Source organism: Alosa alosa, chromosome 6 (genome assembly GCF_017589495.1).
Source record: "Alosa alosa isolate M-15738 ecotype Scorff River chromosome 6, AALO_Geno_1.1, whole genome shotgun sequence".
Lineage (NCBI taxonomy): Eukaryota > Metazoa > Chordata > Actinopteri > Clupeiformes > Clupeidae > Alosa > Alosa alosa.
In genome coordinates, this window is record NC_063194.1 from 26,951,445 (window position 1) to 26,966,015 (window position 14,571).

At 38.4% G+C, this 14,571-nt stretch overlaps 2 protein-coding genes across 3 annotated transcripts in view; one reads left to right on the top strand and one right to left on the bottom strand.

Annotated features, from left to right (window-relative positions):
* Positions 1-1,285, bottom strand: part of tbck (TBC1 domain containing kinase) — a 40,644-nt gene extending 39,359 nt beyond the window's left edge. Inside the window, exon 1 of one of the 2 annotated variants that reach the window (XM_048245610.1) lies at positions 1,264-1,285. The gene's annotated coding sequence lies outside the window, so the exon portion shown is untranslated. Of the gene's footprint in view, positions 1-966; positions 1,154-1,263 lie in introns of those variants that run through there. The other variant, XM_048245609.1, reaches the window with a different exon arrangement.
* Positions 1,224-14,335, top strand: aimp1a (aminoacyl tRNA synthetase complex interacting multifunctional protein 1a). The gene is made up of 7 exons (XM_048245611.1): positions 1,224-1,345; positions 3,056-3,189; positions 4,102-4,212; positions 5,916-6,074; positions 6,196-6,398; positions 10,671-10,839; positions 14,063-14,335. Coding segments are annotated over exons 1-7 (945 nt in total). The 5' UTR covers positions 1,224-1,343; the 3' UTR covers positions 14,230-14,335.
* The last annotated feature ends 236 nt before the right edge of the window (positions 14,336-14,571 follow it).

Below are 14,571 nucleotides of genomic sequence, written 5' to 3' on the forward strand. Positions count from 1 at the left end.
CTAGCTCTCTGTTTTGTTTGAAAGTCAACAGAAGTGACGTTACCCAGCATCGCTTAGAGCACCTTTAAGTCCAATAATCTTACAAGAAAGCTCAAAGTAAGTATCTTTATACAAAAAAACAATACTAACTAATTTTTTTATCTTAATATAATATAACACTTGGTAAAATATCACTATTTGTAGTGTAACGTTGATCAAGCTGAGCGTTGCGCTTACTGCTACTGAAGTTGCGCTTACTGCTACTGCTTACTGAAGTATTGGAGTAATGTCGTTTTTTTTTTTTTTTAGTTTTCATGAGAACCCCATCATCTGAAACTGTTTGATAGTCTTTTTAGATAGAACTGTGAAAAGCCTATTGCAGTAATCAACCCTGCTGGAGATAAATAGATGAATGAGTTTGTTTCCAAATCATGTTTTGACATCAGACCAGTGTTTGAGGTGGTTAGCTGGTTTAGTTATTGCTTTCATGTGGCAGTACACCAAGATGTACTTTAAGCCCTTTTGTGTCAAGGAAAGTGGCAACCCTAAGTCTTTCTTCCTTTTTACCAAATATACCGTTAATTGCTTGTTTTTTTCTTTGTTCAACTGAAGACAATTTCGAGACATCCAGTTGTTGATTTGGTCAATAGCATCTACACTGACAGAGAAGAGATTCAGGCGACCAGTCATTTGATGATAGGACAGATGATAGGAAATTAAATTATTCTATATCATCATATATCACCAAATCTATATCATGTTTCATCAGCAGTCGGTTTTATCCAAAGTAGCACAACAACATGCTACATCGGGCAGCATTTTCGTTACAGCAGAGCCCTTATTATAGGCTACATTCTCTGGTTACACCGAAAAGGGTATTAGATTAGAAGCTACTTGCTAAGGAAGTTGATCGCTGATTGATTCACATTAACGTTAGCGTAACAAAAATCACTTGAAAACATTCACCGAAACGTTAACGTTACATACCTAATGTACAGTACTAGCCACTCTTTGTGGTTAATGTTAGCTGTTCATCTGCTTTCACACATTCATAACGTTAACGTAACTTCTGTTGTTGCACTGGTAATAACGTTTATCCAGAGAAACCCACATTTATCCTGTCTCAGACATTCTCTGCCTGTCTCAACTTTCCCTAATACTTCCGGTTGCTAAGAGGCCAGGGAGAGCCGTTGTCGGAGTAAAAGTCTCGTCAGCCCAAAAGCCCATTTAGAAATTCTCTGGTCAGACCCTTATTTTGGTGATCTTTCCAAATGTGTAACTTACTGCTTCCTTTGGGGTGAATATGCGCATGGCAGAGTAAACTGCCTTCTGAACTATTCAGCGTATTTGTGTCTAACACCTTAATGTGAGTAATTTATGATATTTAAGGCTGTCATAGACTTAGATTATCTTTCGGTATTGGCTATGTCTGGTAATATAACTTGTTTGTGGTTGAATCGAAATAGCTTGCTGATTACCCTTTAACGTTAGAAATGCGGGATTCTACGCAACAAGGGCATCGCTACGTTCTCAAGCCCATTATTTCCAATGTCTTGACATAAACTGTCCCCCATCTAGACATAAGCTCCATGTTGGCTATACAAACTCAATTTTTAACCTGCTTTTGCCATTAGTCACTTTCCACAAAGCAGGGGTCAGTAGACCGCTGTCACGCTATCCGGAGAAATATTCTTTGGTCACCGTTATTTATCGATTTACGGCTCCCATTGACTTCCATTCATCCCGAACGTGATATTTCCAAAATGTGCTCAAACTGACGCCGGTGAATGTTGAAAGCGACCATGTCACTTTGATAATAAGCGAGATTTTTGTACAATATATATACAGCAAGAATACCATAAATCCGCTGTAGCAATTTGGAGAAATGTTATAAAGAGTGGTATGTCCTAAGACTTTGCCCATTGCTCAGATTTCTGTTCAGAAAATGTGCATTTTTGAATGTGAATTTTCACATTCAAAAACAACACATTCGACTGGATGGATTACAATATTAGTTTAGTCAAGAGTTCAAATCTCTTTCCCATAGCATAGAAGATACACTAAATAGCATTGAATGGCAAACTTAGATGAGATGGTCAATGTTATATTAATATAAAAAATACTCCACTTCACAATGAACCCATTTGAGAAACTTTTCATATTCCAAGATCACCCTTATACTTTGAGAATGGGCTTCCTTAATTCTAATGGGCTTCCTTAATTTTGAACATGCTCTGAAAAGCATCTGTTATTTTGTTCATCAATTCTTCTGCTTTGCACATATCTTGACCAGCCACAATAAACAGTTAACAGGAAAAAACAATACAACAAGAAAGTAGAATTTACTCAGCAGGAGTCTGCTACCTTCAGTAATGGCCTTGATGTGTTTGTGGAACCAGTACTGCATGGTTGCAATGGTGATGCATACTGGCAACTGCCATCCCAAGCTGAATAGGCTTACAATGAATCCTCCAGTAGGCTGAAGATAATTGCTTCTTGAGATTCCAAATACGGCTTTCAATCAAAGCAGATGTGTAAACACTCATACACAAGGTAGACTGCAACTACAACTTCGAAGAGAAGAGAAATGTCATGTGGAGAAAATGTTGGTGCAAAAATAACAATCTAATAATAATATCTATGGACTGTTGCACCCCTATCCATAAGTAGTGTTTATGACTTCATTCCTGCCAAGAAATAGTAATAGATTTTCTATTGACTTTGTTGACTTGGGAAAGACATGGGGGAAAAATCCATGCCATTGTGAGGCACATTGTGGCCAATTATATAGGAATAATGTGCAGTGCATGCCAGTACACACACACACCCTATCAATCACATGCACATGGCTGCTTTGGAATATCCCAACTTAAAACACAATTTGACACTTCCCAAGATACAGCTCTTGCTTTTCTCCATTTTTTGTAATGCTGCTAAGGGGAAATCGAGACGAATTCAAATCTGCCACTAAATTTTACTTTTAAGCTGTGCTCACATGGAAAAAAAAAAGATATTGCACATACAGCAACATTTTGATTCCTTTCATGTGTAATCTCTTTCTTGCTTTCTTTTACAGGTACATTGCACGATCCTTTAGCAAAATGGCAGGTCATTCATCTACATTACTGCGTCTGGAACAAAGAGCGGCAGAAGCAGACAAGCTCATAGAGTACTTGAAGCAGCAGGTTCACCTTCTGAAGGAGAAAGCTAGTGAGTAAGAGACTGGTGTACACTTCACTGAAAGCAGCACTAAAGATGAATTGCTCTTGTGGTCCCCCTACAGTTGAGAAGCACTGTTACCACTGTACAGCCCAATAATTGTGTGTCTCTGTAACAAACTATAATCATAATAGAGGGAATGAATGGAGAGCAATCTGTAGAGAGAGCTCAGAATCCATGCAAGTATTTATTTGTACACTATAGCAAAGCAGCTCTTTCCCATTTAGATTTTTGCTGGAGATTGAAATGGAATACTGCAAATTTATTCGTGTTTTTGCCACTCAGTGATAACGGTGACTTATGCAGTGACATAGTGAACCTTATATCTTCAGAACTTGTTGCTCTGGAAGTAAATTACACATTCACAATCAGACATGTGTTGTGGTTTGACAGTCATTCTTTTTGCAAGCACTTGAAACAGAATAAGAATAGTAGGCTAATAGCATGAGAGCTGTTGAAGCCAGTAGGCATAACAATAGCTAACCCACTGGCTAAACTGCTGACTACTTGAATTACTTGGCTTACAAACATAAACTGAGGAATCAACAACTTTTCACAATCAGACATTTGTTGTCCTCATTTGTAGGCTTACTCTATGCACATCGCTAGCTGGCTAACTCCACCTGTGAGCCTTCTAGTGGTGGGAGGTGTTCAGTGTTCCTACTCGCTATAAGAAACTTTCTTAATCCTAATACAAGCGACGCGGTCCTGCTCAGAGTGGGGCTGAAGTGCCATTCGGCCTATTAAGAGTTTATGTGCCATCAAAATGATTTTGGAAATGTTATTTTAAGGTAAATCGTTTTTAAAAGTCTTTAGTGCTGCTTTAAGTCGATGCGCCTCAGTACAGTTAAACATTCAATATTGAGTTGTTTTTAGTGTAAGATAACTTCTTTACATTTCCAGTTGTTCAGGTCACTGTTCAAGAGGAAAAGAAGTTAAAAGTTGAAAATGCCAAACTGAAGGAGAGCATTGAGGAAATAAAGAGACAACTTCTGGAAAAGGACAGGAAAGCAGGTAGGTTGTAGGTCAATATATCTCTGTCTGAGACCTTCTGTGTGCCTAGCAAGCTGTGTAAAGTATAGTGCTGCTCATAGACATTTCTACCAAGCACTAGTGTCATTCGAGTCTGGAAGTGCAGAACATATGCTGGATTCTTTCTCAAGCTGCATACACTGTACATGAACATTTATGTACTCTAGGGCTGTACACTTATTGCAATTTTGTTTAATAAGCAGAGGCACAACACTCCTGATTGACTGTGAAGCTCACCCATCAGAAGTAGCACAGTTAATGGAAATGACATGAATATAAAAATAATAACATGACAATTGTGCATGATTATAAACGTAAACAGTAATAAAAAGTGAAATTATGAAAACAGCTTGTAAATGACGCATTAATCCATCTGTTGCTATATCCAACTTTAGTGAACGTGCAACAGTATATGTTTAAGTCCCTCAACTGCTAGTCACTTGTTAGCGCATAGCCATAGCCATAGCTATTGCCATCCACTTGGATAGCTTTTTAAGCTAGCATTATCTAGCTAGCTAGCTCGTTTCACAGACTAATTAAATGATTCATTCCATGTCCTAAAGAATGATCAATTGGTATCATACATGATTATAGACAATAATACTGTAACCTCAATTATGTTTATCTGCTCTTATTGCTTGTTAAGAGAGAAAGTTTATTTAGTGACATAAGGTGACATTCCCACTTATGCAGACTCCGTTTTGCCCCCATCATAACAAATTACTATTCTTGTTAGTAGTCAAGGTCTTTGGTATTATTGTTTCCAGCAGGTATCCAAAATGCTGCTACACAAAAAAAGTAAAACTGCCTAGGGCTTCTTCTATGCTAATTTAGTCAGACTTGTCAGTCATGCTAGCTAAAGCTGGATACTTCTACACGAGACCGCACAAGATGGATCTTTACCTTGACGAGAAATATTGTGATATTCTTGTATCGCCAGATCTCATCACATCCCTAATTATTTATTTCTCTTATTAAACCGAATATTATATTATTAATTATATTATTATAAATTATATTAATTATAAATATTATGAAATTCCATCATTCATTCACATTGCAATTTAATTTCTTATTGAATGTTTTATGTTGGTTTGTGAATCCCTTTTTAAATCAGAAGTATTTATTGATGGATTAAACAAGTTATTTTCATAATTTCTCTTTTCATTACAGTTTACAATGGCACATTAAAGGTGCTCTAAGCGATGTCATGCGTTTTTTAGCCTAAAACATTTTGTCACTGCAAACATCACCTAACCAACCGCTAGCTGTCTGTGTCCTGAATACACTGTAAAAAACACGATCTCTGTGGACAGCCCAGGCTCCAAAAACAGCAACAAAAACAACCTGGGCAAACCTAGCCCATAAAAACATAGCAAACTGTTCCATCAAATCACAGACAAGATGCGCCTTCAGGAGAGTTTCAATTGCACAGGAGCAGCACGGGAGGGAAGGGGAGGAAGTAGCGAGCTAGCTCTCTGTTTTGTTTGAAAGTCAACAGAAGTGACGTTACCCAGCATCGCTTAGAGCACCTTTAAGTATATACATATTTTCCTACTTTTTCAATGACACCTGCGGTCCTCCATACTATACATTTAACAAGTACTGTGATGAATGTCACATCCTGTGTAAAAGGTAACCTGAGGGTCCCATCACTGTTGTGTGGGTGTGTCTCATGCTTACAGGGAGAGAGGTAGATATGCCTGCAGGGCACTCTACTACCCTGAATGCCTCCAAACCTCCAGCCTCCCACCCTGCATCTGCTCCACCTGCTCATACTAGTTCTGGCGGAAGCTTACCTGTGAAGGATTCAGAGGGCAAAAAGAAGAAACCAGAGAAAAAGGGTAAATTGTAGCAATGGTTTTGAAACAGTGCATCAGTATCGGTTACAAAAATGCTTGACATCTTGAATATGACAGTTTTAGGATCTCATACATTTTCATGTGTCTGCACTTCACACATTAGAAAAACAAGACAAGAAAATGTCATCTGAGGTGCCTGAGGAGTTAAAAGTGGATGTGTCGCGTCTTGATCTGAGGATTGGCCGTATCATCACTGCTGAGAAGCACCCAGATGCTGATGCACTTTATGTGGAAAAGGTGGATGTTGGAGAGCCTGTTCCCCGTACAGTTGTCAGTGGGCTCGTCAAGCATATTCCTCTAGATCAGGTATCAATATTTTTTTTTTATTAACATTTCATGCAGCACACATTGAAATTATTTTGACAGTAGGGATGACAAAAAACTCTCTTTTTAAATAAAATAAAATATCAACCCAGTAGTAGGGATGCGCCGATCCGACTTTTTTTCAGTCTCGATACCGATGCCTGGGCTTCGTGTATCGGTTGATATCCGATACCGATCCGATATCATTGTTGCATTAATAAACTGTATACCTCACCCAGAGCCATATAAATAAAGGTAGAGTTGCGACAATGGGTGTTCAAAATTCGTTAATGTCACAGAGTTTATGTAAACTTCAAAAAGTTCCCGTAAGTGATTGACAATGGATTAGAATTACTGTTCAATGATAGACAGGGCCACGACTTTTGGGTAATTGACAGTCAATAAATGCATTTATATATATATACAATATTTATAACAGTGTAATTATTGTGTAAACTATGTAGTTATCCTACCATTACAACAATATTAAATTAAATTTAGACCTTATATCGTAGCCTGCCCCAGGAAAAAATAAACAGTAAAATTTCACAGTAAAACAATGAAATTTACAGTTCAACTTAAATTTGTTATAGTTCTACCATTGCCTTTACTGTTCGACCATGAATATATCATAACTTGACTATGAACTCTCCCATTACTATGAACTTCATGGTCGCACGTCTGATGCGGACCTTAAAGTTTACAGTTAATAAGTAAAGATGATGATTGACTGCAATTTGTTTATAGTCAGACTGAGGTCTTCATAATTATGAGGTTTACTATGAAGTTTACAGTTCAACTAAACATTTTCAACTTCAAAAGTAAATCACATTTCTGGGATAATACCAGACTGTATGAAATAAAACATGAATTCCCTCTTTTTATATCCTTCAAATTCCTGTGCTACCTCTATTTTTAAGCCTATGTCATGTTTGATGTGGTCATCAAATAGGCTATGTTTACTTACTCACATGTTAGGCTACTTGTATCGACTGAAGTTTAACAACATGACAGAAAAACAAACTTTTGATTAAAGAACACAGTGTCATCCATTATCACTTATCATGAACACATCAAAAGCGGTCATGGTAGAACTGTTAATAAATACTTCATGGGTAAACTGTAAAAGATCCATAAGTTTACAGTGTTACTATGAACTATCATAGTGAATTTTACAGTAAAACCATCAAATTACCACAAAAAAAAATTAATGAGAATAGCAGCAATCTTTTTATGGAAGCCTTAGCTATGTAGCTATGACACCATGTGTGCAGGAAGACCATCTTACTCAATTTAGCTCTAATCACAAAATTGAAAATATTAGAGTTCACCACAGGCCTAGACAAAATGTAGCCTCCTTATCTGAATTTACTGCTATGATGGCCAAACCCTTGAAAAAACTGTGCTGCAACTTAGTTCATCTACAATACCTGTTGTCTTGACGCTCTGCCTACAAACTTCTTTAAAAGTGTTTTCAGCTATTTGGCATTTGACATTAAAACACCCTCACTCCCCCTCTTTGCTTCTATGCCAGCCCCCACTGGAACCTTTCCCCAATAGAATCTTCCCCTTACTGACTTGCATGAGCTCAGGTCAATGAGGCCTACAGGCCATAAATAGCAAATGGAAGTTCAATAGGTTATATCTATAGAACACACGTTCATAGAAAGGTCTATCACAACATTAGATGATAATATATGTGCTACTATGGATTTATAACAACTTTGGGTGCTGAGATATCATGCAAAACATGAGAACCTTGTCTCACCCCCCACAGCACAGACAATCTCTATTCTTTAAAAACAGCCCCTACAAGATTCTTGGCAATTCTGACCTTTTGACGATCGAAACTATCTCAGCAACAGAGACATGAAACTGCCCCAACTGGTCCTTGACAATTCAAGAACTTCAGTGCATTCTCCTCCAAGCACTTTGGGATGCCTGGAGCCATAGTGCTCAATGTCCCCAAATATGTTGCTGGCTGCACTGCATTGTAAGCCATTCTAAGCTGTTACACACCCCAAAGCTGTTTTGTCATTCAAAATAGGGTATTGGTCTTCACAACTGAACGTAAATGCCCCTTTACAATATATAAAAATGTCCAGTCATGTGTTATACCAATATAATAACTGTAATTAAACAAAATCGGTTAGTGTTCTTTCATCATGGTCATGCGATCATTGAGGGCAAACTTTTTTACCATTATGAGTGCACCATCTTTGTCATAATTATCAGTGTGAATGAATGCATTTGAATGAATACACAGTGCTAGTGACTAACCAAAGGATTTACATATTATCATTGTGTAAAAAATATTACATTAAAAAGGAAAAATGGTTGTACTTTTGATTTTTCAATACTTATGTTTAAAAAGCAAGTAGTTCTCTACTTCAACTCAATTAACATTTTGTTTCACCTTCATCTTTTACTTGTATTGGAGTAATATTTGACAAGATGTATCTACTTTCACTTAAGTAAAGGAATTGCGGGCTACTTCGTTCGCCTCTGCTATTGGTTTTATCAAAAATATACACCTTTAAAGTATTTTGACACAAAATACAAAGCCATTTTCTTCAACAAAAATAAAATACAAATGACAAAATACTATTTTGTATTTGAAATAATTATTTTGAATCAGAAATACTGGCTGCAGCAACTCGACTTAGGAAGCACGATTTTTTTGTGTTTTGTCAATATGTCAATTTTGATCCAATTTGACCGCTTTGCTATGTTGCCCACCCAAAACTACCAGCCCACCCAAATGTAGTAGCCTAGGCTAAAACCAGCCCTGGGCCCCGTTTCCCGATAACGATGGAGACACGCACTAACGGTTTTTCCAACTGTTTCCTGAACGTGCGTGCACTGCTCTTAAGACGCTCTTAAGGGGAGCTGTCCACGTCAATAGTTCTGAAATATCCTCTAATTTGATGGTGATGTCAGGTGACTGCACGTCACAGCTAGGCCTACCGTTTCAACTTCGGATCTACACATTAATTCACACCAATACGAAAAATAGAAAAAGTAGACAAAGGAGGGTTCTCCGCGCTTCTGTCGTTTAGCGACAATCCGGTGCAACCAGGCCAGGACAGATACTTTAGAGAAGGAGAGACGCCGGTGCAGCTCAGATGTCTTCTTAATTTTCTTTATTCTTTACTAAAAGGTGCAGAACATTATTAACGTTTCGATGAAGTCACATCTTCATCAGAGTCCTTGGAAGGAATCGGGGGTAAGGCCCTAATAAGGATTAACAACAGGTGTAATTGAGCATAAAAATCAATATCAAATCGAATTGTGACATTTTGTGAATTGTGCTCCCTTAGCACAGTGCACACAATGGCTCTGTTCGAAACAGTAAAAAATGCTGCCTTTTAAGATATCTAACAGGGGCAACAAGTGCTGTTTGAAACCAATCTAACTCTCTTTTCCTGCCTTCTAAGATATCTTAGAACTACCCCCATAATGGTAGTTTTTGAAGGCAACATCGACATATCCTTGAGGCTGGCTACTACTCACAAATCTGTGCAGTAATGTCTGAAATGGCTGTGAAAAGTAAACAAAAGATGGCGGATGATACTCGGTTTTTGTTTGTGCTAATGTCACACGGTAGTGCCAACATTCTCTAGAGACTGTTCAAAACCATTGTTCTTAAAAGGTACCTTCACTCCAAAGTCATGTCTTATGAGACAGCTGTCTATCACGGCAGCGAGGCAGCAACCTTCTGAATGGACCCAATGTCACAGGAGCTAAAATTGCCGCAATTAAAGGACTCCACAACAATTTCAGATAAACAAAAGGTATTTTGTGATCAATGAACAGGTCAAATTGTGGAATTCAAGCGCCATACACACGGTATACTGGTTGTTTTATGCTTTTTTGTCTAAATATTTGAAAGTACAGTTTTCTATAGTTCGGAATTAACTTGCAAATCAAACTCTGTCCCCCAAGTCAGGGTTTTATTCACCAATTTTGATAACAATGGTTATGATTAGATGCCGAATGTATGGATCTGCCGGAGCACCACCCTCTCAGTGCTTCTGAAAATTAAGCACTGATGGTACCCAACGTGTAATAAAATAAAAACTGTGAGTACTTGTAGGTTGTGAAGGGTCATGGTCATGTGATGCAACTGCAAGTCATTTAGCAGTTTTGACATGTTGTCAGTGAATAGGTGGAATATTCTACTGTGTAGCAGTCAGATTCATGTCACTTTGTATGACTACTTTGTTTTGGCCCTTGCATTTTTCTTGCATTAATGTTTTCCAAAATATGTTTTAGATGCAAAACCGAATGGTTGTCCTCTTATGCAACTTGAAACCTGCCAAGATGAGAGGAGTGGTGTCCCAGGCCATGGTTATGTGCGCAAGCTCACCTGACAAAGTGGAGATACTGGATCCTCCTGCAGGAGCTATACCTGGGGACAAAGTTCTTTGCCAAGGGTTCTCAGGTAATGATTTTACAGAACTTGGTATCCATTACCCTGCCTCTGAAAACCCGCTGAAATAAAAGAAAAGGCTTTGTTGCAGGCTTTAATTATCAGCCAAAAATCACACAAACCTGAATATGACCCAGTATTTCCCCTAGAATTTTTTTCCAGCAGCGGTGCTGTTACGTGTGGTAAGGTGTAATCAAACCACAGTAGTGGGATCCGGGAGCATGCCCCCGGAAGAAAATGTTGATTATTTTAACGTTTAAATGCATCAATCTGGTGCGCTTTGAAAAGAAATTCAGAGGTTAGACTTGCATATTTTTATCTATGGATGAAAATATTTCTGCTGTAGCCTAGACTATTTTGCACTTCAGAATTTTAACCATACACACACAGGTGGAATAGTTCTGATGAAACTGCAATAAGTTCACAACCACGAAGCATTTTTTTTCACAGTTCAGAAATAGTCAAAAATAGTGTAGGCTGCATTTCAGCACTCTATGAAATTATGCAGAAGTGGTCACCTGTGTTGTTCAGATATAGTAAATATAATTGTAATGTAATGGCCATCTATAGATGCTATATCTTCCTATTTCAGGACAGTCTGGGCTACCCATATCTGGGAAAGTATGATGTGATGTGTATATTTGCATGTCTTATGTTAGGATTATTATCAAGAAATAATATTTTTATTGCATTAATGTACAATTAATTCCAGTACAATCCCAGTACAATTATATATTCCTATCCGTGTAAGTGGGATTGTCTGGAATCTGGCCATATAAGAACCATGATGGTGGGATACTCTATGGCTAACCAATTTACAAAAATGTACTGACATAATAGTTTACTTTAGAATATGTTATAATTTAGGCCCTTAATTGGAGACCATGCAGAAATGTGCAGAAAAGTTGATTACTCAGGAACCGCTTATTGTACAGAGACATGCTTTACATCCTCATATTCGAGAAGGTCTGCTGCTTATTGTGATATACGGTTTGCCATGTGTTGAGTAAAGAGTTTCTCAGATATTTCAGAGAGCAATGGGTGCATAGAGCTGTGTGCAGAATGCAAATATGATTAAGGCTGCAGTTGGCAAGATTTTTTTGATCATATTCACTGAAACCAACACACTGTTCGACATAACAACATAAATCAGCCGGTTTTAGAAAAAAAAAAACACATTTCTACATCCACCTAGAGCCTGTTATTTGTTTTGCAAAAATCCACAGCTCCCAGTTCTTCTGGTCCAATCAGGATGTGAGATCTGACGGTCAATCACAGTCTAGTGCAGTCTGATGAGCACTGACGAGCACAAACTCAATGAGAGGGTGCTCTGTGGTAGTGGGCGAGGGGCATGAGAGTTGCAAACATTCAGATTTTGGCTTAGTCCCCTCAATCTATCAGACTTGCCAACTGCAGCTTTAAATTTCATGTAGGCTAAGTTTAATGTTAATATTCTCGCGAACCATTCATCACAGCCACTTGGCGCTAATTCCAATGGAAAGCTTAGATTTCAGTCATTCACGTGATATGCTGTGTGATGAGTACTCCGCTTGAAATGTAGGCTAGTTGAACCTAGACTTGAGATTTTACTGGGGCACAGTTTGGCGATCCGATGGATGGGATGTTGCTAGGCTGTAGCCGTAATGTTAGCCATGTCTAGGCTACTTCAGAACATATGGGCTGCTGCAGGCCTGTCTTCAGTTTTGTAATCGCCTGAAACGTAACCTTTATGTCCTACATGTCCTGAATAATGAGAGGCTAAGCCAGGATTTGATGCACTGAACTTAGTCATGACTTTCAGAAAACAATTTCAACGATGACTATTTACAATGTAGGCCTAAATGTTGTGACATTACTGATCATGTGAAAATTTTGCAGTGGCGCTGCGCCACTGCTAAATACATAGTAGGGGAAACATTGTGACTTGAATATTCTAAAAGTGGAAAGCAACCACACCTTACATCTTGCACTGTCCATCATCAGCTAACCAAGGCCGTAGTCATGATGTCAACATTGGGGGGGACCAAATCTGTGGTGGGGTCTGTGGGACCCCCAAACAGAATTTCAATGCATTTCCTGCCATGAAAAAAAAATATTACTAAAAATCACAAACAAGTCATTAGTTAAGTCAGTCAATTAGGGTATTCCAAACTTTTGACAGACATAAGCATTGATGGATTATGAACCCCTGAGCACAGATGCAAAAAGCCCCCCCGAGGTAAGATAGGGTGGTCCGGGGGCATGCTCCCCCGTAAGATTTTTAAAAGAAATGATCCTTTAAATGATGATTACTTCTGATGAGTTTTGTGGAAAGAGAAGAGAAGGGTGGAGAAAAAGCAACTTCATGCAGAGGCTTGAGCCGCCTGAGCAAAGGCTTGGGGTTCAGGGCCTCCTGAGCTCTTGGGCCCAGCAGACCCATTCAATAATCCATCCCTGGACATAGACCTGTGGTATGACTCCATTTGTCTCCAAAATGTATATTTTAAAATAAATTACAAACTACTAGAGTATCTGTTAACCTCTATATTACACAGAATGCAATGGCTCTTTGAGGCATTTGAAGGTTTTTTTTTTAAAAAACTAAGGCTTATAGGTTTGGACCTATAGCCTAACAAGATTTTGTATTTTGATTTTATTATGCTGGCGGCTAAAACTCAATTTTAATGTAGTTTAAAAGGGACAGGATTCAGGAATAGGTTGCTAAGACAGGCCCCTCTTCTGTCTGACTCGCCCCACGTTACCCCATGCATTATAGCCTGGTTTCTAACAGAAATTACGTTTTGTGCCAACATGTAGAAACACTCTAGGGCCTCCCAAGCAACATACTACACCTGCTAATTATGAAAAAACTGACTCACCCTATATATAATATATTTTTATTGGGGGGGGAATTCAATAGCTTCACTCTCATTGAGCCTAGTGCTTCCAAAACTTGGTTATCGCGGTTATTGTCCGCGATTCACATTAACTGTAGGCTATCACCGTCAGTGCATTGTAACTGTTTTTTCCAAGTTGTGTGCCGTCGGACTAGTCACATTTGAGTCCTACGTTTTGAATATTGGGGGGGGGACATGTCCCCAATGTCTATGGTGACTACGGCCCTGCAGCTTACACATAATAGTCTGATAGAGCCAGGCATGTGTGACTAACACATGTAGATATCCACAATTTTTGTCAGGTTTAGAAATTGTGTAAGTTAATCATGTTCATCATTTTATTGCCCATCTCTTGTCAGGTGATCCAGATAAGGAACTGAATCCCAAGAAGAAAGTGTGGGAGCAAGTGCAGCCTGACCTTCAAACAGATGCCAAATGTGTTGCTACCTACAAGGGTTCTGCCTTTGAGGTGACGGGCAAAGGGGTTTGCAAAGCGCAGACAATGAGCAATAGTGGAATCAAATAAGGTTTTATTGTGCCTAACAGTTATGTGTAGACATGGACATGCCCAGATTTAGATTTCAATCTACACTACACTGACACATGCTTTAATAAAATGTGAATAGACATCATTACATTTTCTAGTGTCTTTTATACATTTTGTATGTCACAACACATGCCTCCAATATATCCAGTAGTATATTGATATTGGTTAGGGGTGTCATGTCGATTTTAATGCCACGGTTCAATTTCATTCAATTTAATTATATTAGGCCTACTATTTATGCATTTGTTATGTTTTTGCCTTATTTCCAAATCTGTTTTGGGGGGCTTTTATTTGGCTTTTTTTTTATCATTTTGAAACCGT